Source organism: Rosa chinensis, chromosome 3 (genome assembly GCF_002994745.2).
Source record: "Rosa chinensis cultivar Old Blush chromosome 3, RchiOBHm-V2, whole genome shotgun sequence".
NCBI classification, from domain to species: Eukaryota; Viridiplantae; Streptophyta; class Magnoliopsida; order Rosales; family Rosaceae; genus Rosa; species Rosa chinensis.
Genome location: NC_037090.1, coordinates 44,304,770 through 44,330,816, shown reverse-complemented (window position 1 = coordinate 44,330,816; position 26,047 = coordinate 44,304,770). Strand labels below are relative to the sequence as shown.

General features: G+C 38.4%; 3 protein-coding genes across 5 annotated transcripts; 2 read left to right on the top strand and 1 right to left on the bottom strand.

Moving 5' to 3' along the window:
* The first annotated feature begins 5,791 nt into the window (after positions 1–5,791).
* Positions 5,792–11,411, top strand: LOC112193613 (L-2-hydroxyglutarate dehydrogenase, mitochondrial). 2 transcript variants are annotated; one of them, XM_024333819.2, is made up of 6 exons: positions 5,792–6,231; positions 6,310–6,591; positions 6,713–7,149; positions 9,851–10,010; positions 10,407–10,451; positions 10,986–11,411. In XM_024333819.2, exons 1-5 carry the CDS (start codon positions 5,947–5,949, stop codon positions 10,422–10,424), a joined length of 1,182 nt encoding a protein of 393 aa, XP_024189587.1. In that variant the 5' UTR covers positions 5,792–5,946; the 3' UTR covers positions 10,425–10,451; positions 10,986–11,411. The 2 variants fall into 2 exon arrangements, with proteins under 2 accessions (XP_024189587.1, XP_024189586.1); XM_024333818.2 differs by lacking the exon at positions 10,407–10,451 and having other exon boundaries at positions 5,794–6,231.
* A 3,215-nt stretch (positions 11,412–14,626) lies between these two features.
* LOC112192019 (myb family transcription factor PHL7) lies at positions 14,627–22,120 on the top strand. 2 transcript variants are annotated; one of them, XM_024331526.2, is made up of 7 exons: positions 14,627–14,794; positions 14,883–15,115; positions 17,614–17,690; positions 17,777–17,819; positions 17,924–17,981; positions 18,112–18,181; positions 21,441–22,120. In XM_024331526.2, the coding sequence occupies exons 2-7, from the start codon at positions 14,893–14,895 to the stop codon at positions 21,852–21,854; spliced, it is 885 nt and encodes a 294-aa protein (XP_024187294.1). In that variant the 5' UTR covers positions 14,627–14,794; positions 14,883–14,892; the 3' UTR covers positions 21,855–22,120. The 2 variants fall into 2 exon arrangements, with proteins under 2 accessions (XP_024187294.1, XP_024187295.1); XM_024331527.2 differs by lacking the exon at positions 14,627–14,794 and having other exon boundaries at positions 14,894–15,119.
* A 339-nt stretch (positions 22,121–22,459) lies between these two features.
* Positions 22,460–24,247, bottom strand: LOC112194624 (protein PHYTOCHROME KINASE SUBSTRATE 4). Its single transcript, XM_024334839.1, has one exon. It carries the CDS (start codon positions 24,245–24,247, stop codon positions 22,460–22,462), a length of 1,788 nt encoding a protein of 595 aa, XP_024190607.1.
* Positions 24,248–26,047: the final 1,800 nt, after the last annotated feature.

The window sequence follows — 26,047 nt, the reverse complement described above, 5'->3', positions numbered from 1 at the left end:
AATTTGTCTCATCTTGATCACCGCTAAAGTGATGAGATCACCATATATCTGCTGCAAAGTGTCTGCAAGGATAGATGCCCTGAATACAAGACATAGCGCCACCCTATTGTGGTTATGTGGCATCACAAACCTTAGCCCCCACGAGAAAGTGCAGGAGGCAGCTTGATTCGAAGGATACCACTACAAGAAAAATGGTCTTTTCTGACCACGTTCTTCCTACGGCAGCTACTTTTGGTCGGAAATAGCATTTTTTCAGCTAGGAAACCATTGTTTTGTCGCCATCAAATTTGGCGGGTCCTAAACAATTTGCCGCCAAATAAATAACGACGAAATCATTATTTTCTCGTTGAATGTTGTTTTTGCGATGAAAAAATTCGTCACTGAAGTCTCATATTTCCTCGCTAATAACATGGCGATTTGAGAGACCAAATTGTGGTCACATTTAGTGATGAACTGAAATATTCGTAGTAGAAAGTCATATATAGGGAGGAAAATATGTTCCTCGTAAAAAATCTAATGGCATTTAGTGAGGAACTTAATTATTCCTCGTAAAATGTGACATTTACTGAGGAAAATAAATTCCTCGAGAAAAACTTGGTCCCTAAAGAGACTTTTTGTTGTAGTGAATTTTGTGGTGACCATTATTTCCAATCTCTCGAAAAAAGTATAGATTTTAGTCAGAAATCTCTACTACAATAAAGCGAAGCGTCTAAAAGCTTCACCAAACTTTAAACTACCGAATTTACTCATGTGTCACCTGACTGTGACAAACAAACATGAGGTTATTACTGTACAAAAACTAAACAAAAACAACAATAAATTCATATATCTGGAGAGAGAGAGTCGGATGTGGGAGACACACAAACTAGCCACTCAATTGAGAATTGCCTCCTTCACTGGTAATAACAAACCAAAATAATCACGATCTAAATACGAACATGGGAAGTTATCGGCCCGCAATGAGCTCACCATGATTTTCCGACTATAAAAGTGTGAAGATGGATGATCAACCCAAAAAAAAGGAAAAGAAGAAAATCCAATTCCAGCAATTTTGATTTGGTTGAGAAGCTTGTTTTTTTTTTTTTTTTAGAAGTAAAGGTATTTGTATCGAGCATGAATTAATCATACACTTTGTTCCTTTTTTTTTTTTTGGGGTACAGCCCAGAATGAAAAAAAAAAATTAAATTCCTCTGAATCTACTAATGATGTTGTTATATGTGTAATAGGATGGGTGAGAATCAATGAGCAATAATGGAGGATACTGGACAAAGCTTTTAAGGTTATATTATTTGATTTCTAAACCAGTCCATCTCTCTATTTTTCTTTGTCAATTTTGTCCTTCTCAGTAAAATAAGATATATGATTAGGAAATATGTTTTAACTATGTATGTACATGTTATAGACTCTTCACAGATGTTCCCTTAAATTTCAAGCTTCAAGAAGTGGATTTGATTGTTGAAAGTGAGTTTCAGAGCATGGGTTTTGGTCCACAGTTCTGATGGTAAATTGTGAATGTTTATGTCATATTGCTTCTTTCTGGTAAAAGTCTTCAATCTATTTCTTTATGTAATTGCAGCTAGATGTGCAGTCCCTTCATCTTCATGCAGCTATTGATTCCAACATAGATCTTAACCCAGAGTTATCAGCAACATTTGGAAGTAAGAAAGCTAGAACAACATTTGTTGAGTGCAGCTTTTAATGTGAATAGAGAAAGCTAGAACTTGTCTTTCATGCCTGTCGAAACTTTTTAACTATCTAATACTTGAATCTTTGAAAGGATAAAGGCACTAGGATTTACCACTATAACCAAATTAACCTGTGTCGCCTTTATGCATACAAGGTCTACAATCTCCTAATTAACCTCCTTGAGCCTACATTAAGCCTTTTTTTTCATCATTCACAAATTCCTTCTCTTAAAGCCTAGTATAGATATATCCTTACCCTATCCTAAGGAAATAGTGGAGCAAATATTTTTAGATGTATTTATATTTAAGGTACTTTTTGTCACGCCCCCGATTTTACACACATGAAAATCGATATATATAACCCCATAATTATATATGCGTGAACGTCCAGTCATCAATACAAATACCTGAAATCTTTTTCCCCTTAACTTGCACACATATTGATGCCCTGAACCCTCAAAGTTAATATACACTCGCATCCAAAGAGTTATATATTACACAAGCTTACGAATTAAATTGCCAACAACAAAATAAAACGTAAAGGCTGCTCAGAGTAACTATACAACGGAAGTCCTTATCAAAAGTAAAGTCACAAAGGTGGCTTCCTACCTCAAAGCTGCAAGCTCGCTGCCTCAACCTCGATTATCCTAACCTGCAGGATTAACCCCTACACCGTTGGAATGGTGCACCGGGTTGCCACACAACAAACCCGGTAAGCTTTTGCAAGCTCGTATGAGTAACTCGAAACCACACATGCACAACTCACCCAACGAGGAACCCATCAACTCGTAAAAAGGGACACACACACACACCCTGTTTTCCCAAAACAGCACATTCTTTCCCAAAAGAAACAATAAAGGCCACACCGTGACCAAATCATATAAATTGAAACTCTGACAATTAAATATGATAAACAAATCCTCCCAGGACATTTAAAAGAAAGAATCCCCGAGACTCCCTTTTAAAACACATTCTCAAATCAACACAATTCACCCCGTGACAAAATCATACTAATTGAAACTCTGACAATTAAATATGATAAACAAGTCCTCCCAGGACATTTAAAAGAAAGAATCCCCGAAACTCCCTTTTAAAAACACATTCTCAAATCAACACAAGTCACCCCGTGACAAAATCATACTGATTGAAACTCTGACAATTAAATATGATAAACAAGTCCTCCCAGGACATTTAAAAGAAAGAATCCCCGAAACTCCCTTTTAAAAACACGTACTCATGAGCATCAGATAGCTCCCCGCTACCCCCCATGATGTACTATGGCAACAGACTAGAGCTCTAACTGATCGTATCCACAAACCCGGCCAAAGGCGTGAAGTCCCGATTTATATGCCTGAGGTTACTCCCAGCAACCCCAAATCCTCAGACCTCCCAGGTCGTCAGACCAAAACCTTTCAAAATGGTCACTCAGGACCCAAAAGTTACTCAACTCACACAAAAGGAGATGTCACCCCGTGACCTCCAATCATCAGACCTCCCCGGTCATCAGATCAAAACATTAAATCAACCAAAAGGAGAGATCACAACCTGTGACTCTCAGATCTTCCGACCCCCGGTCGTTAGATCAAAACATTCAAATCCCAACAAAGCAACTCACACCAAATCTTGACGCTTTTCAAAACAATAGAAATTCCCAATTCCCACAAAATGTTTCCCGAAAAGTCAAGCCCCAAAACAATAGAATGAAACCCATCAATACCTATTGCCTCAACTCACTCATCAACCCACAAGAATATACATATTCCACGTAAATATATATATACGTGGTCATTCACTCAGGAATGCCACTAATACCAGCTATAGTTTGCAGTTAACTAAATAACTCTCAAAGCAATAGGGTCAACCCGTTCGTGAATGAACTTCGTGAGATTACTCACCTTGAATCTCCCGCTGCGTCTTCAATACAGAACAAGACAGCCAATCCACAAAATAGCCGTCCGAGGAGTACTACGTCACGTACCTAAGGAATTACAGCTCTCATTCAGTCAACGAATCACAAGGGATAACGTTCGAAACCCTAAATCGAACCAAAATTCCCAAGGTGACGCCAAATGAGGCGAAACCACATCCGAGACCTCCCAAAGTCCTCGGAATACGTCCACGATCGATGTGACCAAACCACAAGTCGATCGGACGCTCAAATCCTCACGGATCGAATAAATCGATCGGTATGAAACTGCAAAAATCATAACAATTCCATACGAACTCCAAAATTTGCATATTATATATCGAAACGCTCGTATCAACGAGTAGAACATATATAATACCAAAACCAATTCCTTAAGTGGCCGGAACGCCACCACAGACGGTGGTGCACCGCCGCCGGCCAAAAACACATTATTTCACAAAACTCCCAGCATCAAAGTTCTTCATCTAAGCATGCTTGTGAATTCTCATAACTAGCTCGAAGTCAGAAAACAAGCATAAGGGGTCGAAAACTACCTCACAAGCCGTGAACAGTAATCCAAACTGAGTTGATCGAAGTTTCACGTGAATCGATCCAAACAACCACCAAGGATCGATCGGCGAGCTTGATCTGAACTCAACTAAGGAAACTCAAAGCCTTGCCGACGTCGGAGTTGTGTTTTCCGGCCGGGTACGAAAACGCTAACTGTACAGCCTCGCAGCGCCGTACACGGTGGATCTCGTCGCTAGAGAACACCACAGGGACCACCAGACGGCGGAGACGATCCCGTCTGGAAAGTTTCGCCGCCGGAGATGGCCGGAGCTCGCCGGAAAAGTCGGGTCGGAATGCCGGGTTCGGGTCGGGTCAGTCGAAAATCTTCTACTCTGAGGGAGCGGACGAGAGAGAAGAGAGAGAGGGTATGCGGTTTCCGGAAAAGGAAAATGAGGAAATGAATATATTTTTCTGATTTTTCCTATATATACCAAAATGGAAACTTTTTCCAATAGCCATAACTTCCTCATACGAACTCCGATTTATGAGTTCCGCATGTCCACGAACTCGTATCGACGCGCTCTACGACTTTCGTGAAGGAAGTTTTTGGAGAATCTCAACGTATCAAAAGTCAACCTTGAAACCCCCCCTAATTCCACACTTTACGAATAAAAATTCGTCCAAAACACTTCCGCTCCGTCCACGAGCCACGAAAACGTTCGATACCCACAATTTAAATTCCGGAAAATCCTCGGAAAGTAAATACGAATTTCTGGGGCATCACACTTTTGTAAGCAAGTGTGGGGGTAAAACTTGTCCATCATATATATATATATGATCTGTGTATATATATATATATACAGATCCTATCCAGAATTGGTTAGGGTTTAAGGTCATTTTTGGGTCGCATTTCCACATCTTGACCGTTTAGTTTTTATCTATTAATGTATAGATCATCTCTGCAAAATTTCAACCAAATTGATGGTCGTTAAGGCATTGATAACTGTCTTAAAGCTAGTACGGTTTAGGTTGGACAGATTCAGTTAGTCAACTGATTTAAGTGAGTTAGATACCTTAAAGATCATCAATTTAGCTGAAATTTTGCATAGATGATCTATACATTAGTACCTAAAAACTGAACGGTCGAGATGTGGATATGAGACCAAAAAGTGACCATAAACCCTAACCTCACTCTGAAATTTCAAAGCGAGACCTCGCTCTGGATAAAATCTGTATATATATACAGATCCCTAATATATATATGCGCGCATGTTCTTCCCCGAAATTAAATACTTCAAGAACCCTAATTAACTTACTTAGGTAAAAAGTTATATGTAAATTAAATTATTTATTATTTAGAACTAGAGAATATAGGCCCGGCCCGGCTCGGATAAACGAGGGCTACCCGGCCCTGCTTGAAAAAGCCAGCAAGGGCCTGTTTATATAGGCGAGCTTGGATCTTGAAATTTATAATAAAGTTTGGTCCGACCCGACCAGTTATTATGTAAAAATATTGTAAGATCCTATCCGATCCGGCCCGACCCGGCCCGGCCCATTATGTAAAAGTCCGATCCGGCCCGGCCCGTTAATGACCCTATCCAGAATTCATCAAAAAGAAAAGAGAGAAAAATCCAAGGAGCTGACTAAAAGAAAGAAACACAAATAGGTCCCTAGGCAAGGCCAGAACGATACTGTTGACTTTGGGCCATACATTTGGCAAGTTTGGACTGCAACACCTTTTGGAGAAGAGAGAAGAAATCAAGAAAACAAAACGAGCAATGTATTTGGAAGTAATGAGTGGTTCAGTCATAAAGGAGTGAGGTGGAGAAGGAAGGAAGCAGAAAGATGCTGAAAACAACACTTGAGAGATTGGAGAGGAACTTGTCATGGTCGGTTTTGAAGAGTGTGTGGAGTCGTAATTATTGTATGAGCAGTGGAATCCCGAGAGAGAGAGTAGAGTGCGTGGTGATAGGAGCAGGTGTAGTGGGATTATCAGTGGCTAGAGAGCTTGCTTTAAGAGGTCGACAGGTCTTAGTCCTAGACTCTGCTCCCACCTTCGGCACTGCCACCAGTTCCCGCAACAGCGAAGTTATCCATGCCGGCATCTACTACCCTCCTAATTCTCTCAAGGTCATTCTTTCTTTCTTTCGCTCCCCTCTTTTTCTTTCGGTCCTCTGCATGGTTTTCAAGAAATACCCAATTTTGCAGGCAATCTTTTGTGTAAGAGGAAGAGACTTGCTGTACAAATATTGCTCTCAGCGCCAAATTCCTCACAAACAAATTGGTAAACTCATTGTTGCCACTGGATCGTCTGAGATTCAAAAGTTGCATAATTTACTGGATCGTGGGATTAAAAATGGGGTCGATGGTCTGGTGATGATGGAGGGTTCCGAAGCCATGAGAATGGAACCCGAATTAAGATGCTTGAAAGCCTTACTATCACCAGTTTCTGGGATTGTCGATACACATTCTTTGATGCTGTCTTTGGTGGTAAGCCTTTCCATCTTTCTGGTTTCCTCAGCTAAAGTTACTAACATTAGGTTCTATCTATTTGTCAGTATTAGAGTTCTAACTGCTTATTGACACAGACTTCACCACCATTTGGGTTTAGGGTGAAGCTGAGAATTGTGGCACAATCTTCTGCTATAACACTACTGTTATTGGTGGCCACATAGAACAAAATCAATTGTGCCTTCATATTTCTCAAACCAAACATCTTGAAATGTGCAATGGAAATTCTCCCCTGCAACCAGAGATAGTACTCATTCCTAAGTTTGTAGTGAACTCTGCTGGCTTGAGTGCCCCTGCCCTTGCTAAGCGATTTGATGGCCTCCAAAGTGCAGTTATTCCCACTGCTCATTATGCTCGTGGGTGCTACTTCACTCTATCCAATACTGGAATCTGTCCTTTCAAACATTTGATATATCCTATACCAGAGGACGGTGGCCTTGGAGTGCATGTTACTTTGGATTTAAATGGTCAGGTCAAGTTTGGTCCGAATGTGGATTGGATTGATGGAATTGATGACATTTCAAGCTTCCTGAATAAGTAAAATTTCTTTATCTATTCTATTATATCTTGATCTTGGTGCACAGAACTTCTACTATGTTCCATATCATTTCATGCTTCAGATTTTGAAATGATGGCATCACATGCTCAGAAGCATGGTAGAAGTTCGCTTTGTCCATTGTCCATCAAGTCTGCTGGTTACAGTAGTTCTAAACTCATGACAGAAGTTTGCATGCATGCTTATGCAGAAAGAAAATAGAAAACTTCTGCAAAAATTTTTCTTTTGTCTAACAAATTGTAGTGTGATAGTTTTGATATGAAACAAAATGAATTTTTCTTTATTCCAATTAATGTTAGATGAAAAATAAATTCCTTTGGGTTGAAGATTAACATTTGCTGATGGGTTGTAGACTAAAAAGTTGTTAGCTTGTATGGAATTTTTTTTTGCATTTGTTAGTGACGTAATTGCAACAAAGGTCAGAATTTCTCCAAGTGAAATGCTCGTGTGATGAAGAATACAAGCAGAATATTTGAAGTCAAGATTTGGAAAGTAGTTCAAATAAATCTAGGCTTTTATTATTAGGATTCTTATTATTATTAGGATTATTTCTTTAGGATTCTTTTAAGCATAGGGATATTCCTAGTTATTCTGGAATTATCTTAGCCTCCCTATATATAGAGGCCTTTGTGGTCTTTTATTTTCAGATTTGAGTTAATAAAAATTGAAAGCTGTTGCTTCTCTCCAGGTTTGTGTGATGCAACCTAACCTTAGGTGTGATGCCTAAGTTCTCTGGGTGTGATGCCTAGAAACCCTACTGGTGTGATGCTAGTAGTTTTATCCCTTTTCTTCTTAAGTTTCTTATTCTAAAACCCTTTTCTTTCTAACAATTGAGACTGCTGCAAATAAACCCTAGTATTGGAGTTCTTTTGCTACTTGTCCTGCATCATTTTGGCGCCGTCTGTAAACAAACCAGTTTGCTCCAATGGCTACACGATCAGGGAAAAACTTCAAGGGTCGTCTGACTGACTATCAACGAGATGTTTTGTTGCTGAAGATTGTGGAACAACTTGACTCAATGGACGCTCGGCTCACAAAACTAGAAGGTCATGGGACAGCTTCCACAACTAAGAAGGCAGATAAAAAAGAAGATACTATAGTCCAAGACACCAACAATGGTGACAAAGAAGAGACGGAGCACCAAAAGGGAGGTGGGGATGACAGTACCTTCAACTACGGAACTTATGAGCAATCTGATCTAGACGGAGACTTAGATAATTCATTATGTTCTGTTGTTAGACACAATCTAGCACCTCCTACAACTCAAGCTTCAAGTGCAGCTGCTGTCTCAAGTTCTGCCGTTGATTGCCTCAAACTTCCAGAGCAGCCATACAAGGCAGCACATGTCCTTCTGGGAAGACCGCGGTTATCTGATCGAGGTGTGCACCACTGTGGAAAGGAAAATACATATTCTTTTCTGTTTAACAAGAAAAAGGTTGTATTGCAGCCTATGAGGACAGTTGACAGGGACGAATACAGGAGGAGGACGCTCAAGACACCTGATGCAACCAAGAGGAAAGTTCTTCACATTCTTATGTCAAAATGGTTTCAGATTGAGCCTGGTGGTTTCGGGCAGGGATTCTACACCTTTAACTCGCCGGAGTCGAGTCTTTCAACAGGGGGAGAATGATGAAGAATACAAGCAGAATATTTGAAGTCAAGATTTGGAAAGTAGTTCAAATAAATCTAGGCTTTTATTATTAGGATTCTTATTATTATTAGGATTATTTCTTTAGGATTCTTTTAAGCATAGGGATATTCCTAGTTATTCTGGAATTATCTTAGCCTCCCTATATATAGAGGCCTTTGTGGTCTTTTATTTTCAGATTTGAGTTAATAAAAATTGAAAGCTGTTGCTTCTCTCCAGGTTTGTGTGATGCAACCTAACCTTAGGTGTGATGCCTAAGTTCTCTGGGTGTGATGCCTAGAAACCCTACTGGTGTGATGCTAGTAGTTTTATCCCTTTTCTTCTTAAGTTTCTTATTCTAAAACCCTTTTCTTTCTAACAATTGAGACTGCTGCAAATAAACCCTAGTATTGGAGTTCTTTTGCTACTTGTCCTGCATCATCGTGTTAATAGGTTATGTGGAAGAAGAAGTTATAGGTCCTGCAATTTGTTAAAGGGCTATTAATATGTAAACTGCACCATGGTTACCACCATACATATGTACTCATGTATGTGTATGAATGCTTTTTGTTCACAAATTTTGATGACCTGATCAAATGCATCCAGATGTCGATAATCTTTTTTTGGGTCAACAATAAGTGTTCAAATGGAAAAATGAGGGCAACTAATCTTGACATAGATGTCAGTAATCTTGGCATTGTTCTAATATTCATCTGAGGGAAACTTCTTAATACTATGGATGATAATGTTTGAAGTTATCATAAAATAATGATATAATACTATGGATGATAATGTTTGAAGTTATCATAAAATAATGATATAAGTGTTAAATGATGCTGTAGGTATAGCAAAGTTATACAAGATATTATTTTTACAATCTTGTCACAGAAAAATTTGAGTTGTGGTTACTATTGCATGCCCACTCATTTTTCTTTTAATGGGTAACAAAATATGTTCAGCTGTTGCCCTCATTTACCATTAGTTTCTTTTCTTGGTATACCAATATGAGTTAGATTTGTACACTCCTTGAAAATATGACTATCCCTTGGTTCCAGGTTTGACTATTCCGTATGTACGAGTCACATGAAGCATTTTTACCCTGAGATAAAGAAGTACTACCCGAATCTAAAAGATGAATCCCTCGAGCCAGGTTATGCAGGGATTAGACCGAAGCTTTCAGGTCCTAGACAGTCTCCAGTTGATTTTGTGATACAGGTTATTTCTTGAATTCTGTCTTGTGCATAAACCTGAAATGTTAGATCACGATTTACTTGACACATCCATTCTAAGACTTACATTTGGGCATAATACAGTAGCATGGTAAGTACTAGTATTCACACATGTATTGCAGCTTTCATCTTAGTCTCTTAATAGACCTAAGTGCATCATATTGATTCTACCATGTGTGCTGGAAGTGTTGTCATAGTACCATCATGCTGCTGCAGCAGCATTTAGCAGAAATTGGCCGAGATAATGGCTGGTTTTATTTTCAAATTTAGCATTTTCCTCTTCTTAGGTTCTAAATCAGGTTGCTGATAGCTCAGACATTCAAATTACAATTTTTCCAGTGTAGGCATAGCCCATATGCCTTTGTTCATTTACTTTGGTTAGGTATTCAGCATGATTTGAATCTTCTTATTCCATGGACAAAGTCAGGTTTGTTCAGTTCAGTATTAACTCAAGTTACCGACTTGGCCCAATCTTTCAGAGTTAACTTCTGACATTTGGTTGGACATACTATTTGTGTTAAAAGCTCACACTACCTTCTCTCTCTTTTTCATTTGTGCCCTCCAAATAATCATAATAAACCTCAGTTTGACAGTAACTTTAGATCAAATTAGGCAGGATAGAAACTAAACTTTCTTTCTAAGTCAGACGGTGCCATAAGAAGTTTGTACTATAAAATTGATCAAGTTTCTTAATAAAATGTTTTCTTTCGTAGATGCCATATTGAAAAGGTCAGATGACATTAATGTTTACCCAACATGCCACACTATGTAGTAATTGTGGATGTTTATTTGTCTTAATAGAGTTTAAATTTAATAGTTATGCATGGCGATATTATCTGATATATATGGCACATGTATGTTCATTGATATGTATTATCTAGGCTTTCCTGGAGGGTGGATTTTGTTTGGTGCAAGTGGCTGTACTATTATTGACAAATACTGCCTAAATTCATACATGTAGGGAGAGGATATTCATGGGATAACTGGTCTTGTCAACCTTTTTGGAATCGAGTCACCTGGTTTAACTTCAAGCATGGCGATTGCCGAGCACATAGCCACCAAATTCTTCAGATGTTAAGAAACCTGCAGAATTCCACATTAATTTGAAGATGGTGATGGCTATACTAGGAATGAAGACGGTAATGATGTAATGTATTTCATCTTAAGGTGACTACAGCTTGTATTTCCTCCAACGCAACCGTAAACAGTTTAAAAGGGAGGGGGCAGCCTTGATACCGCCAATGAAACTAGCAACTGCTGTCAATTATAGAAAGGCTGTTCTGGAGAGTGATTGCCTAGAGTTGTTGAATGCCCTGAATGATAAGATTTGTATAGGAAGTTGGAATGAATGCCCTGAATGAGAAGATACAAAGAGGAAGTTGAAATATTTACCCTTTTCCCAATGAGTTTCATAAACTCAAAGGTTCCTTCACAAACCTGAATTGGGTCTAGTCATCTTGATAGCAAGAGGAGCTAAGCCGGGACCAAGCTTGCGAAGAGAGCGGCGCTCAAAGATAAGGATGAACAGTTCCCCAACCGCTATAGTAAATGTTTTGGTGAATGATCTTCCTTGTTCTCACTTGCCTACTTAGAAGTCGAGATTTCCATGTTAATAGTTTTGCTGTAGTTATGTTGCCTTGTACTCATATACTGTATATTTTCTTACTGTGTTTCCTTTTTGTTTTCCTCTTTTGAGCTATCTATTGAAGTATTTCCAGACCAAACAAAGAAAAAAGAGTGGATGATCTAGTTGTTTTACATGAATTTCTGGCCACTTAGATCATACATCTCCCGCGTATTGTTGTCAAAACTGCCATTTCAATTGGTCTTGGACAAAGCCATTGCCAACTAAATTGCTCTAGAATTTTCGAACGTTTCCTCTTATTATTGTTGATTTGCAAAACTGCCATTTCAGTTGGTCTTAGGCAAAGCCATTGCCGACTAAATTGCTCTAGAATTTTTGTACTGTTGCTCGTATTATTTGTTGATTTGCAGAGCTACTTAATGGATATGTTTTTGAGAAATTATACAAGTAGATCTGATCTGACGGTTAAGAATAAATGTATAATTTTAAGCTGTTACAATTTCTGTTTTATGAATTTAATATATGCGGTTGAGATTTACTCATTCCTCACAGTTTTATAAAAATGTCCTTTTGGTGAGCATACCTCACAATTATGAATGCCTTAATAATTATCAACTTGGCTGAAAATTCACAGAGGTGATCTACTCATATATATCTAAAAACTGAACGGTGAAGATGTGAATATGTGATTGAAAAATGGGTATAATAAGCTATCCCTTAAAATGACAAAAAAAATGGATCCCTCACTAGAAGGGGCATATATATATATATATATATATATATATATATATAGAGAGAGAGAGAGAGAGAGAGAGAGAGAGAGAGAGAGAGAGAGAGAATTACATACAATATGAAAAAGTGATGTGTTCTTATTTCGTTGCCTTCTTGTTTTGAATGTGATGGTGAATTGTCCTTACATGTGGTCTGGTAATTTTGGGACATGGTGTAGAAAAGGGTGAAATGGTTCATCTTAATATTGGTTGTAAGATTGTACCATGACATTTGAGATTTGTTAACTATTTTTGTAGTCTGACAAAAAAGATGTTGTTGGTTAGGAGTTGGGCGCTGTTAGCTCATAAGTGTCATTGGTGATGATAGACCTTAAGGCTGCGTTTGGCAACCATGATAGGATTGGATTAAGATGCATGATTAGATTAGATTAGTATAAGATAGGATTTGTTATCCTCCTTGCACGTGTTTGGTATTATAGGATTAGAGCCGGAATGGATAAAGATGCAAAAAGTGAGAAGAAAAAAGAAAAAGAAAAAAAAAGCAAGGTTCGAGGCCAAAGAAAGATGAATAGAGGTCTTCTTCTCCGATCGCTCTGGTGAGAACTCTTCAATGGTACTCAACTTTTCCTCCCCATTGGGCTTCGATGTCTTTGATTTCTTGCCTTTTAACCCGAAACACCACACCACCACCACCAGCTACATTAACACAGCCAATCCCACGCCGATCTGGCTGGGCTCGATGACCGTCGACGGCTTCTTCCGCGACGTCTACAACAGCAGCGCCTCCGCCGAGGCCAAAGACGGTGGAGGAGGTCTGGTAGGAAATTGTGTCCGGCGAGAGCGAAAAGAAGTGTAAATGAAGTGCCTCCGGCCGACGCAGTGGAAGAGAACGAGGGAGGAGGGATGTACAGCTCGCACCGCCGCCGCTGGAGACTGAGAGATTGAGCGGAGGGATGCTTGGGTTCCATCAGATCGCACTGAGGAGGATACAAGGCTGGTGTTCATATTTTGATTGAAGAAGGATCGTGGTAATTTGGTGAAGATCCAAGGATGCCCATTGTTATAATCTTGTATGATTGTGCATATCCCACCTCTCCAATAGGAGAGTTATATCCTCCCTTGACAAGATTTAATTTCCAATCCTAGAGTAAACTGAAGCATCAAACACTAGCTTGGATTTTTTTTAGTCCTATCCAATTATTAATCCAGGCAAACAAACGTGGCCTAAGGTTCTACTAGGAGGAGAGTGGGAAACTATTTGTGGTTCTTGTTATTGATGAATAAAGTTTCTTAATCAAATGAGATAAGTAAATCATGTCGAGTTTCAGAATTCTCACTGAATTTAATTTAAAAAAATAATATCAATATTATTGATTTGATTCGAACTTAATGCGTAAAAAGAAAAGAGAAGTGAAATCTGCACTCTCCTTATTTGATTTCACTCCCCTTATTACATTATGCATTCCTACTAAATTTTTGTCTATTTTACTATGGTATAGGTTTACACTTCCTGTTTTGCCCTAAAGCTCTTCCTCACCTCATTCCACATTTCCACCGGTCATCGTCCCTACAATCCCACCTACAATATTTGGAGTATAGACTATAACTTACTTGAGGCATCTCCAAGAGAATACTTATTTCAAAATAAATTTAATATTTAGCTAATTTTAGGCTAAAATTCTACTCCAACAGAATACTTAAAAAAAAGTTAAATTTAACTTTTGCTAAATTTTCTAACTATATTTAGCTAGAGATGAAGAGAATTTAACTAAAACTTAAATTTAGTTTGAGATTTAGATATTCTGCTGGAGCATAACTCAATAGCTAACTAGTTATATTTCACTTTTAGCTAAAAAAATAAGTATAACTGTTGGAGATACTCTTACAATTACAAACCCACCTCATTACCAAACCTTAAAAAAAAAAAAAAAAAAAAAACACTATTCAATCTCAATCCTAACTCCTATCCCGTATATCTACACCCTAATTTCCTTTTTTAGGGACTTTACCATGTCCAACATAGCCATCAAAACAGGATCAACTTGGTCCTTCTCCTATAGGCACCACATCAAGTAGCCCAACTTAGACGTTGTCATCTCTTCCCTTAACCTTGGTTCGAATTGATTGATCACTTAAGTTACAGATGCTTCATTTTCTTTTCATCCAAATCAAAACAAAGCGCGTGGAAAAGAAAAGTTACAGGGTGCGCGTTGTGGTCCCGTTGCCATTTGGCCGTTAGGTCAGAGGCAAAAAATTATTATTGATTTGTGGCCTCTGGCCTGCACTTTGACTCCATTTCAAAACGGCCCGTTTACCAGTTTTGCAGGCCTCCAAGTACAATCCTCCAATCAAATCAATCTATGCAGAGGCTCTACCATTGACAAGAATTCTAACACACACAATGACTTGTCTCGACGATTGAATCGTGCTCCGTAGCTCTCTTGTTTGTTTAAGGTACCACTCTCAATCTCTCTCACCGATCATTGTTTCGATTTCAATTCTGTAATCATCTACTTCTTCTTCTTCTTCTTGTTCAATTCAGTGCTGTCAGCATGTATCACGCCAAGAAATTCTCGACGGCGAGCTTAGTCCCGCATAAACCTCAGACTTCTGAACAGCTTGCAAGTGATTCTTCAGTGAAAAACCCGACCCCTTGCGCTTCGGCTTCGGCTTCTGCTTCTGCTTCTGCCGGAAATGGAAAACAACGACTGCGCTGGACCTCCGATCTCCATGACCGCTTCGTCGACGCCATCACACAACTTGGTGGACCAGATAGTGGGTATTTCTTTTCAGTAATGCAATTCTGTTCTGTTCTATGCTCTATGTTCTAGTTTTTCTGAATAAAGAAAGTGATGATGTGACCACCCTTTTAAAATAAAGTAGCTTAGAAGTGAGATTTGTGAAATATAAACCTCATATAAAACTTTCTCGTTGGCTATCAAGATCTGAGCCCAGTCACTTATGTTATCATGTTTCTGTTTCTGGAAAACAAACATTAAAGCTATATATGAGGTTCAGAACTCGCATTATTTTTCAACTTAGAGAAAACAACCCTTCATCGAAGGTGTATTAGCACTGGTAAATTAGTTGGACGCTAGTGCCGAAATTCCAGTGGATTCTGGTTGTTTAGGAAGAATAGAACTTTATGAAAACAAGGATAAAATCTACTACCACCACACCAGTAAGGTTCTAGAATAGGACTACTTGCATCACACCCAGAGGCCTTAGCCATGCACCCCTAGGGTTAGGTTGCATCACCCAAACCTGGAAAGAAGCAAAAGCTTTCAATTTTATTATCTCAAATTGTTACCGCAAAATAATACAAGGCCTCTATATATAGAGAGGCCAAGATAATTCTGGAACAATAAAATCCTAGTAAACTCCAAATAATTATAACCTTCCTATTCTGCATTAAGAATGGGTCCTAAAGAAATCTAGTAGTAAATCCTAAAAATAACAACCTTCATTAAACTTTCCCAAACCATGAAAGATCCCAGCAAGGCCCATCATTGGTTACAGGATCAGGGCCTTTGGCCTTGGATCCTTTTTACGAGGGGCCTTGGTCTTCCACTTGCGTTCTTCATCAAATCAGGACCTCCTTTTGGTTTTAGACAGGAAGGAAATCTTTAAAACTTTGTATCTTCACTGATTGGTTAAGTTGTAGCTGAATTATAGTGAACTTGTTAGTCAGAATTTGTCTATAATTCTCAAGGCTTTAAGCTAAATTAAAGTCAGCTTGTGGACATCAAAATTTCGAATGTTTTACTCTGTTTTTGCTCATTGCAGTGTAGTAGTAGTTTATGTGTCTTTAATAATTTTTGTATTTCTCACTTTGGTGATCATTTTTTATGTGTTGTACTTGTTTGCAGTGGAGGTCATGTTCATTTTGGACATATCGTTCTTGATATCAATAAGATGTGTTCAAAAAAAGTCCGCCTAAACAGAATGGAAAATTTAAACCCTACAGCTTATTTGATAAACAAAAGCAATTTTTAGGTGGTCCCTATTCAGATCTTCCTTATTGGTATTGGGAGTTTTTATTTTTTGAACATGTCAAAATTCAATTTTTTCCCTATTGCATACTGAAGTTGCAAAAAAAAAAAAAAAAAAAAAAAGGAACACAAATCACAAAGCCTCTGTCTTTTGGCCCCCTTTTTGGGTGGTCCTATTCAGATCTCCCTTGAGAGATAATTTACCAAACTTCCGACCTCCAATGGATGAAGGTATGAATTTGCTGATAGTATAAAAACTATCTGACGCCAAGAGTCCACTGTGACATGTATTTGGACGGATCTCTTACTTAGATAAGACAATGATTTAGAGAAAAAGAGAACTCTTGCTTGAGACACTTAATTGGCTTGATCTTGATACTTCTTAAAATCAAGAACAACAAAATATCTTTATCTCAGCCAGTTTTCAAACGCTTTTCACCCAAATTCCCTTTTGATGTCTTTGTCCATCGGATTGAGGATGATAATTAAATGAACTTTTGACTATTATGATGGACATTGAAATACGCAGAGAAAAGAACAATGGGCAAAACAGAGTGATTACTGATTAACACATATAGTAGGAGGTCCAGATACCAATATGGGAGGTCTGAATAGAACCACAAGTTTGTTTTTCTCTTAATCAAAATAATAATAATTACCCAAACAGAATTTTGCTCTGCTGTCATTTTTCTAAATACAGAAAAAGCCCAAAAACTTGCGGCAACTGATTTTCAATTGAAAGAATTAACAAAGATGATAATGATAAATAACACATTTGTACTGATACCCTCTGGTAACTATTATAAACATATTACTACATGCTATGTGATGAAAATGTATAATGTACATACACATGCAGTACAGTTGCACACTCGTCAATACATAAGCATTTAAACACATAATATGAAATAGAAGAGAATACTAAGTACTAGATAAATAAATTAATAAATCTGTCCGGTACTATGCTGGTGTTCAGCAATAATGTGTTGAAATACTCTGAAATGTACCATACTGTGTGAACTTTTGTCTCGGTGTATTGTGTATGTTGTTGCATTGATTTGTAAATAAATTTGATTGCGTTGATTTGTAATTACTCCATTTCTTTTTCTGTTATTTGTTGTTGCTTTTGTGAAGTGGAATTTGTGCCCAGTCTGTGACTGGCTTTCATAGGATTGCCGTATATTTTTGCAGAACTGGTCCTGCCACACTAGTGTTTATCAATAATATCCGTAACCAAGCTAATGTTTCTTTTATGTTAATTTCTTTTCCAATTTTCTTTAGGGGCAACACCTAAGGGTGTCCTGAGAGTGATGGGTGTTCCTGGACTAACTATTTATCATGTGAAGAGCCATTTACAGGTGCGGTCACGCTACCATGTTATATATCGTACAATCTTATCATTTTTGAAATTAATCTAAGTGATTCTCATTGTTCTTTTGGTCAGAAGTATCGTCTTGCAAAGTACCTGCCAGAGTCTCCAGCTGATGGTAAAGTAGTGTCCCTCTATCTATACATCTTATTTCGGCGATAGCAGTATGTTTTTTCTGTGTGGAAATATGAACATGAATTTGGAGAAGTGTTTGACTTCTAGGTTCTAAAGATGAGAAGAAGGGTTCTGGAGACAGCCTCTCTTGCTCAGATTCTTCTCCGTGAGTATCCTTTCCTCAGCTAATATCTTTACATCACCAAAACCATCCTATCTCTTTACATGCATAATCCTATGTCTCATGCTTTCTGATGCTATATTTACTATTCTACAAAATATTTTCCATTTTTAAGTGGAGTGCAAATTAACGAGGCGTTAAGGATGCAGATGGAAGTTCAGAAGCGTCTTCATGAACAACTTGAGGTAAGTTCAGCCAACCCATAAATTTCTCTATAACTTTCCAGGCAAAGACGGACGTCTTTGCCTGGAAAGTTATAGAGAAATTTATGCAGAAAATAATTTGCAAAAATTTAAAGGATTAGCTCAATTTTCTGCTGTTTACGCAGCCTAATACATCAGTTGCTTTACCTGCACCTGTCAAAGCATGTTTTTTTTTTTTTTTTTTTTTTTTTTGCCTACACAAAAACTAAAGGCATGCCAAGGGTTAGGGCTGTCAATTTACCCAATTTGATGACACAACTTGACCCGCACAAAATAAGACGGGTTAAACCTGCACATTTAAAAATGGGTTATTTGCAGGTCAACCTGCCACTTACAAATGACCCTCTGAACTCATTTATTCTATTAGACTAGATCAGAGTCAAGAAATGTCAAGTGTTTATACGTTTGTATTATAATTTTTTTTCTTGTAGTAAACAGTAAACAGTATATACAAAAAATATCTAGTAATAATTCTTGAGAAGTCATAGGTCATGCATTTTATGACATGAATTGCGTTAAAGGGGTCAACCGAACTCTCTTGTATGTGTCAATTGGTCAATTTTTATACTGGCACAACTACATTACTAAATGGGGATAAGTAGGTTGGATCGGGTAAACCGTTCAATAAATGGATTGTGTTTGGATTTGGATACTTTGGGTATGCATAATCTGACAAGTTTAGTATCTTGACACGACTGAACCCAACACGGTACGACCGATTGACAGGCCTACCTAGGGTCAATGGGTTCTTGGTGCATTTCTTTTCTTTATAGTGGAGAGTGATATTTACATTTTCCCTTTCAACCACTAGCAGTCCTATTTTTTTATAATTTTTTTATTTATTCTTTCATCCCTTACTTTTCACAATCTTGCATAAATCTGACAAGTCTTCATTCCTTATTTTTTTTATTCTTTCATTCCTTGACCCAGATAAAAAATCATGGTTTTCTTTCCAGATCTTCTAATCCATTGATAGTCTTGCATAAATCTGGCAGGTCTTCTTTTTCTCAAGTTTTGGTCTTACTTCTCTGGATATAGTTTTCCATGTATGAAGCATGGTTTTCTTTTCTGGCTTGTACTCCATTGATGGTGTTGCGTAAACCTGACATGTCTTTTTCTCTTGAGTTGTTCTTCTCTGGATTTAGTTTTCTATATCGAAAGATGCACCGTTGATTCAAATTTGATTAAGCCAAACCAGATATACAAACTTGCAATTGGCATCTAAGGAAAGTAAAACATCTGACGAGTGGCATATATGTAGGGGTGGCCATCTTTGCGGTCAACCACCCAACCCACACACTTTTGGCCAGGTTGGGTTGGTTTGTGACACAAAATTAAAGTAGTTAGGTTAAAATTAAATTTGTCAGTCTCTCGAGCTTTATATGCTTTCTACATTTAATGATGGAATGAAATTTATTAGTTTTCTGTTTTTAATTCTTGAAAACATACAAGTTAAGGCTGCTAAAAAATAATAAAAAGAATAAGCATTTTAAATCGTATATATAAGATCACCTATTCCTAGAATATTAATAAGCAAGGGCCTCAAAAATTTAACCTAAAGCATTGGTTATTTAATTAATACTCATGTAATATATAAATATATATATATATATATATATATATATATTATATCCGCACCTAAGCAAAAGGTGCGGATTTCCAGTTTTTCCCCACTTTCCGATCTTATTTTCACATCTTAACCTTTCAGTTTTTAGATTCTGATATCCGCACCTAAGCAAAAGGTGCGGATTTCCAGTTTTCCCCCACTTTCCGATCATATTTTCACATCTTAACCGTTCAGTTTTTAGATCCTAATGTTTAGATCATTTCTACAAATTTTCAGCCAATTTGATGATCGTTAAGGCATCTAAAATTGCAATTTACCATTATAAACACGAACGGTTCCGGTTCGACAGATTCGGTTCGTTCGTGTAAATTGCAGTTTTGGATTCCTTAACGATCATGAAATTGGCTGAAAATTTGTAGAGATGATCTACACATTAGGATCTAAAAACTGAACGTTTAAGATGTGAAAATATGATCGGAAAGTGGGTAAAAATGGGAAATCCGTACGTTTTGCTTAGGTGCGGATATCCACACCTGAGCAAGGTTGCATATATATATATATATATATTATATGTATGTGTATAAACATATATAGATCTCTTCATCTTCTTCATTAATTGATCCAAGGCCACATACATTGGATTGAAACTCCCCACATGAGACGAGCAATCCCTGTTAATTCAGTCTCGTAGCCAACAAATTCATCCTATTTGAAAGCAACAACTACAATTTGAGCTTGGTATTTGAGTTGGAAAAGCTGTATAGGTGTTAAATTTTATCTTAGCTGTGGGGCCTCAATTTGTGAAACCTTTATTTTCTTGTTTTGTCATGTACCAACTTTGTTTTATTATTGAATCATAGTTCTACAGCAAAGAGAACCAAGAAAATAGGTTGCATAAATGTGTATTACCTAAGGCTTCCTCTATTGCGACCCTTCGTTTTACTCAACCCCAGCAGTGGCTCCATCTGTAAATGCCTATTTTATTACAATTTTACCCTTTTATGGGATATACTTTAAAAGACAACAAATAAAGGATGGTCAGAGAGCAGTCATGTCCTGGGTGTCAGTGGCTACTCTAGAAGTCAGCACTGCTGGCCACAATAGCACCATCTCTAGCTTTGAAAGGAAATAAAAAAGGATATGGTTGTTATAGGTGTGTTCTGGGAATGTTTGTGGGTTGGTTGAATCATATGGTCTTTTAGAAGAGATGTTTTTTATTTATTTATTTATTCTATGGGATTGGTGGGTGAGCAGCATGGAGGTGGTACAAGTTTCACTGATTGCTTAATTGATATTTTGCATATTAATGCAATTGTTATCATTTGTGAAATTGTATCCAAATCTGTGGACTGCCTATGATAATTGTAAATGACTGTTCATGCAAGCACATGACCACTTTGTTATGTTGCTTGTTCATTTCTAGTGTAGTGCGAGAATATGGAACTGTTTCCTGGACCATATCCTTTGACAATCAGATGAAAGCTCATAACATATCATCAAAGCTTGTAATGGATTGTACTCATATGTGTTCCTTTCACTGGCTTTTTCGTTCCCTTTTGGTTCTGTCATGAATACGCGTGTTGGCTCTCTGAGAAGTTTTTTCTTTTGGTTCTTGGCTGGTATACCTTATGGCTATGCGATAAACTTTACTCATAAGGTTGGATGCATGTTCAGGTTCAAAGACAACTACAAATGAGAATAGAGGCTCAGGGAAAGTACTTGCAGAAGATCATTGAGGAGCAACAGAAACTTGGTGGCGTCCTCAAAGGGTCTGATGCATTACCATCATCTGAGGATAAGCAAAAGCTATCCCAGTTGGAGACACCTGGTGATGCATCTACGGGGTTGTCATCTCCCCGAAAGAAACACAGGATGGATGATGGGTTACCGAGTGATTGCACCACGTCTGATCTGCCTCCAAAAGGTGACCAAAAGAATGAATTTGTTGGTCAGTGGGATCGGGACATGTACCCTAGTGATGGTGGATTTGGTTTCAACTTGCAAACAGAGTTGAAAGAGGCAGAAGGTGGTGGTGCTACACAGAAAGGGCCTCTGGAGCTACGTCCCTTGTGTGATTCAGAACAATAGAAATTCCAGTTGGTAGTGTTTGACGAAGCTTGTGCCAGCAATTATAAACCATGCTATGTATACACGTATAAATATCTGCAATCCATTTGTAATTATACAAAGTATGCACTATTTCTTTTGTCTCCCACTTTTGGTGTAAGTAGTAGCATGTATTTTCCAACTCCTCTTAGATGCTATGAGACGGATTTTGCATGCGCTGTATACATCTAAATGCATTTACTTGGTTGTATCCTCTTTTTGGATCTGAAGTCGAGATAATTCTCATACGCTTTGGTTCTTAAAGCATGGACTTCTAACATCTTATTCTCATTGATTGATGTTTTTGCTGAAGCAATTAGAACTCATTGTAACTGAAGTTCTCAATTGGGACACAGGAAACGAGCTAAGGAGCGCGCGGATGGGATCGAATACTTGGAAGATGAAGTAGAACGCATAAAATTCAAAGAGCTATTTGACATTTCAATCATTGATGCAAATCGACAGACACAATTTTGAATGAAAGAAAACATATCACACGATTATCCACTGGAAAGAAAAGCAAGGATGGGAGAATAAGACGAGAGATGGGTGCTGGCGTGAACAGGAGGCTGCTGCCGCTGTTGCATCTATGAATGGAATGATGTTGCAGAAGGAATAGACAAGTGAGAGCAGCGTGGTTTATAGGGTAAGGGTGGCCTACTCCCCACATGCTTCATCACCTCACCAACAGCACCAGCAGGCATACTACTCACTAGTCTCACTGGGTTCGGCCCCACGCTCACCGCCTTCTCCCATCGACAGCTCAACAACCCATAACTCCCTACGGATGACGGGCGTCGTCTGCTCATCTTTTCCAGCTCATCTTGATGGTAATCTGCTTCCGATGATGTGCTGGGCCGGTCCAACCCCTCTGCGGTGGTTACACTCCAGTCTATGCTTGCTTCACTAGGCTCGTAGCAGTACTCGGCTGATGAAGTCGTCATTGGCTCATTATCTAAGCTGCTTCGCCGGCGATACAAACCTCTAATAGCATTAAAGCTGGAGGCATCATCTTCCATTGAATCCCTGCGGTAGTTGTTGTATTGGTACAACACTGATGGGTAGTTGTTGGCAGTAGCTGTTGTTTGAGTACTAGTAGAGAAGCTTTCAATCTCGAATAAATCAGAGCTTGCATCGCTTCCCAAATCGTCATCATTGCTTATAATTACTCGGGATTTGGGACTTGCAGGGAATGTGAAACCAGTACTCGAGTGATCAGTACTAGTAGTAGCAGGCTTGTGGATTGAAATAGTTGTGGATGATTGTTCATCAGTACTAGTAGTCAAGGGTTCCAGATGACCTTCCCGTCCCAGAGTTGGTTCTTGTTTTACAGTAGCAGGCTGCTGCTGCAACTTCAACATTGGTGACGACGAGGACCACGATGTGCCCCTCCCATTCAGTTTCAATACGGGAAAGCTAAAGGCGTTAGTATGTTGTGCTTGCATCTCCGCAGCAGCAGGAAGAGGTCTGAATAATCGATTGTGGGGGTTTCCAGCTGATGGTATCTTAACAGTCATCTGCCCCTCCCAACGACGACGATGTTCTTCATCCCACATCAAATGCTGGTCGCCACTCGCTGCCACCACTGACTTTGACTTGGGTGTTTGATTTCTGAGATCCAAGGATACAATCCTCGGGGCGGCTGCTGCTGCTGCTGTGTAATGTGATGATGAGGTCTTAGCCGGTTGCTGTGATGACATTCTGTCCTCAACTCGAACTGATTTCTTGCCAGAGCATGGACATCTTCTTGGAAAACTAAACCATCTCACTCTCGGAGAAGACGAAGACGATGGCAATGCGGCCATTCCTCTACTTTTCTTGTGATCATGATGATGTTGATGATGATGATGAGTAGGACTCCGCAGTGAAACTGCAACTTTACCAGGAGGATGGGATAACAATCCAGTCTGGCTGTTCCAACTGGCTTCAGATGAAGCCGTTGGCGTTGCAGCCGCATGAAAAGACCGAGCTCTGTAGTTATTCCTTGCCATGTTAATACTGGAGTATTCATCATGAACGGATGAGGAAGCCGCCCACGAGAATCTCGAAGGCTGTTCCATGTTGTCGATGCTGACATTGTTGGCCAAAGGAGAAGATATTGCTCTGTTATTAATATTAATAGCACCATTATTGTTGTTGTTGCTCACCTTGTGGGCATCAATGATGCTTTCGTTGAAGTACTTCTGGGCCTCAAAAATGCTTATTTCAGTGGAGTCATCACCTGCCGCAAGGCCATCCTTTTCGTGATCTGGTCTGCGATAAGCAGAGAATGATACATTTCTGTCTCCAAGGATGCACTCTTTCTGAGATATGCTGTTGCTGTTGCTGTTGCTGTTGCTGCTGCTGCCACTGCTGACACCTTTTGATCTCTCCATTATTCTCTCGTCTATTCCCCTTATTCCTCCAATTTTTTTTTGTTTTCCTCTTTTCTTTTTTGCCTCGACCGAAGGAAAGATTGGATATCTGAATGGTATTGAATGGCCCGTCACTTTCAGTACTTATTGATGCTGCAACAGCATATCAATATTTTTTTTTTTTTGACCTCAAAGGCTTTCCTAGGCCCAGAGACTAATCCGTGCTCGGGGGATCTTGTCAGAACGCTTCCTACCTCCTGACCACCAAAAATATATTGGGATTTAACTCCACCAAGCATATCAATATTTATACATAGCCATCAGGCCTACAACTCACGCTCCAGTACAAAACTTGAAATAGATATGTGATCATCGAGCAATCATAGCGCAATTAAAATGATACCATTTGCTCTATTATAATTTATTTCCTGACACAAGACATATATACTCGATCGCCCACTCCTGCATAAGTTTACGTTAGCTTTGCAAGTAAGAGTTCTGGAAGCCATTTAATGTTAGCCAAAACCTTGTGCAGATTTTGCAAATATATATAATACGATCTGTTTGTTTGTTATGTATTATTTTCCAGGCAAAATGTTCGTTAAGTACATCATAGAGGGGGTAACAACTTGCAGGAAAATGCCAACTTGCTGAAAAGTTGTTTGGCACTACGTGTCACATACTCACAGTATAAGGAAACTGATAGGTTAGTTGGCTATTAGGCAGTTTTAAGTCCTTGTGTATATTCAAGACTCAATCTTTAATAGTTAAATTGATTATTTAACAATAATTGACAGCAACGGCCTCGAATTTGGTATCAGATCCTAGTTTAGCAATATAATAGTATAGTTATAACAATATAGTACTTTGTAGACAGAAGTCATAAACAAATCTAAAAACAAAAACAAGAAAAAATAAATATGTTATTGTTGATATCTTCTTGTCATTTAAAGAAAATGTTATTGTATACTAATAAAAAGTTTATAGTTGCATGCCTTTAATTACACCGCGGTATATTGTTAGTCAAATAGGCACCCTCTATAAGGGATACAACTAATAGTTAGAGATTTAAGAAAAATTAAGGTTGTCAAACTCACGATGATTGAATACCTTTTACTAGTTAGGATGTTAACCCAAAGGAAAGCTAAAATGTGCAAATGTACAATCATAAACCTAGAATCACCATGAGGCCTGTGCAATAAGAACGTAGTGACATGGTTATTTATTCAGTGGTGACCGAATTAAAGTAAATGTTTTCTGACAGGACCCGCTCCGAATTTCACACTGAAATCAGAAGTGGCCCAGCGGGGCTCACCTTAGAAGAAATTCTTCCAAAAATTTGGCGGAACTTCCCATAAAAGTGGACTACCCAAAACCTGTAGAAAAACATTTATACTTCTAATATCAAATACCATCCTCAACTCCTGGAGCCACCCTGCTCCTCAAGTTACAACATCTTCCATTTCACAAGTACAAGTATCAACTTGATAACATTAATCCCACAGATTATTAGAGGAAATCTAATCCACTTGGTAACAAGGAAAACAGAAATAGAATGAATACCTAGAAGCTATGCTGTTGACTATGCCTCGACTCCATGTACGCCCGACCTCAACTAACCTAGCCTGCAAACTGAGCATTTGAAACCAAATGGCTCAGGGGAAAGTAATTGAAAAACACGTTAGTGTGTGTGGATAAAAATAAATAAACAAGATAATTTAAATGACGCAAAACTTTAATATCTTCCCACGTAGTTAAACTTATAAAATCTCGATGCATGCAATATTTGAGGAGGAGAACTAAACGAACAACTTATATCAA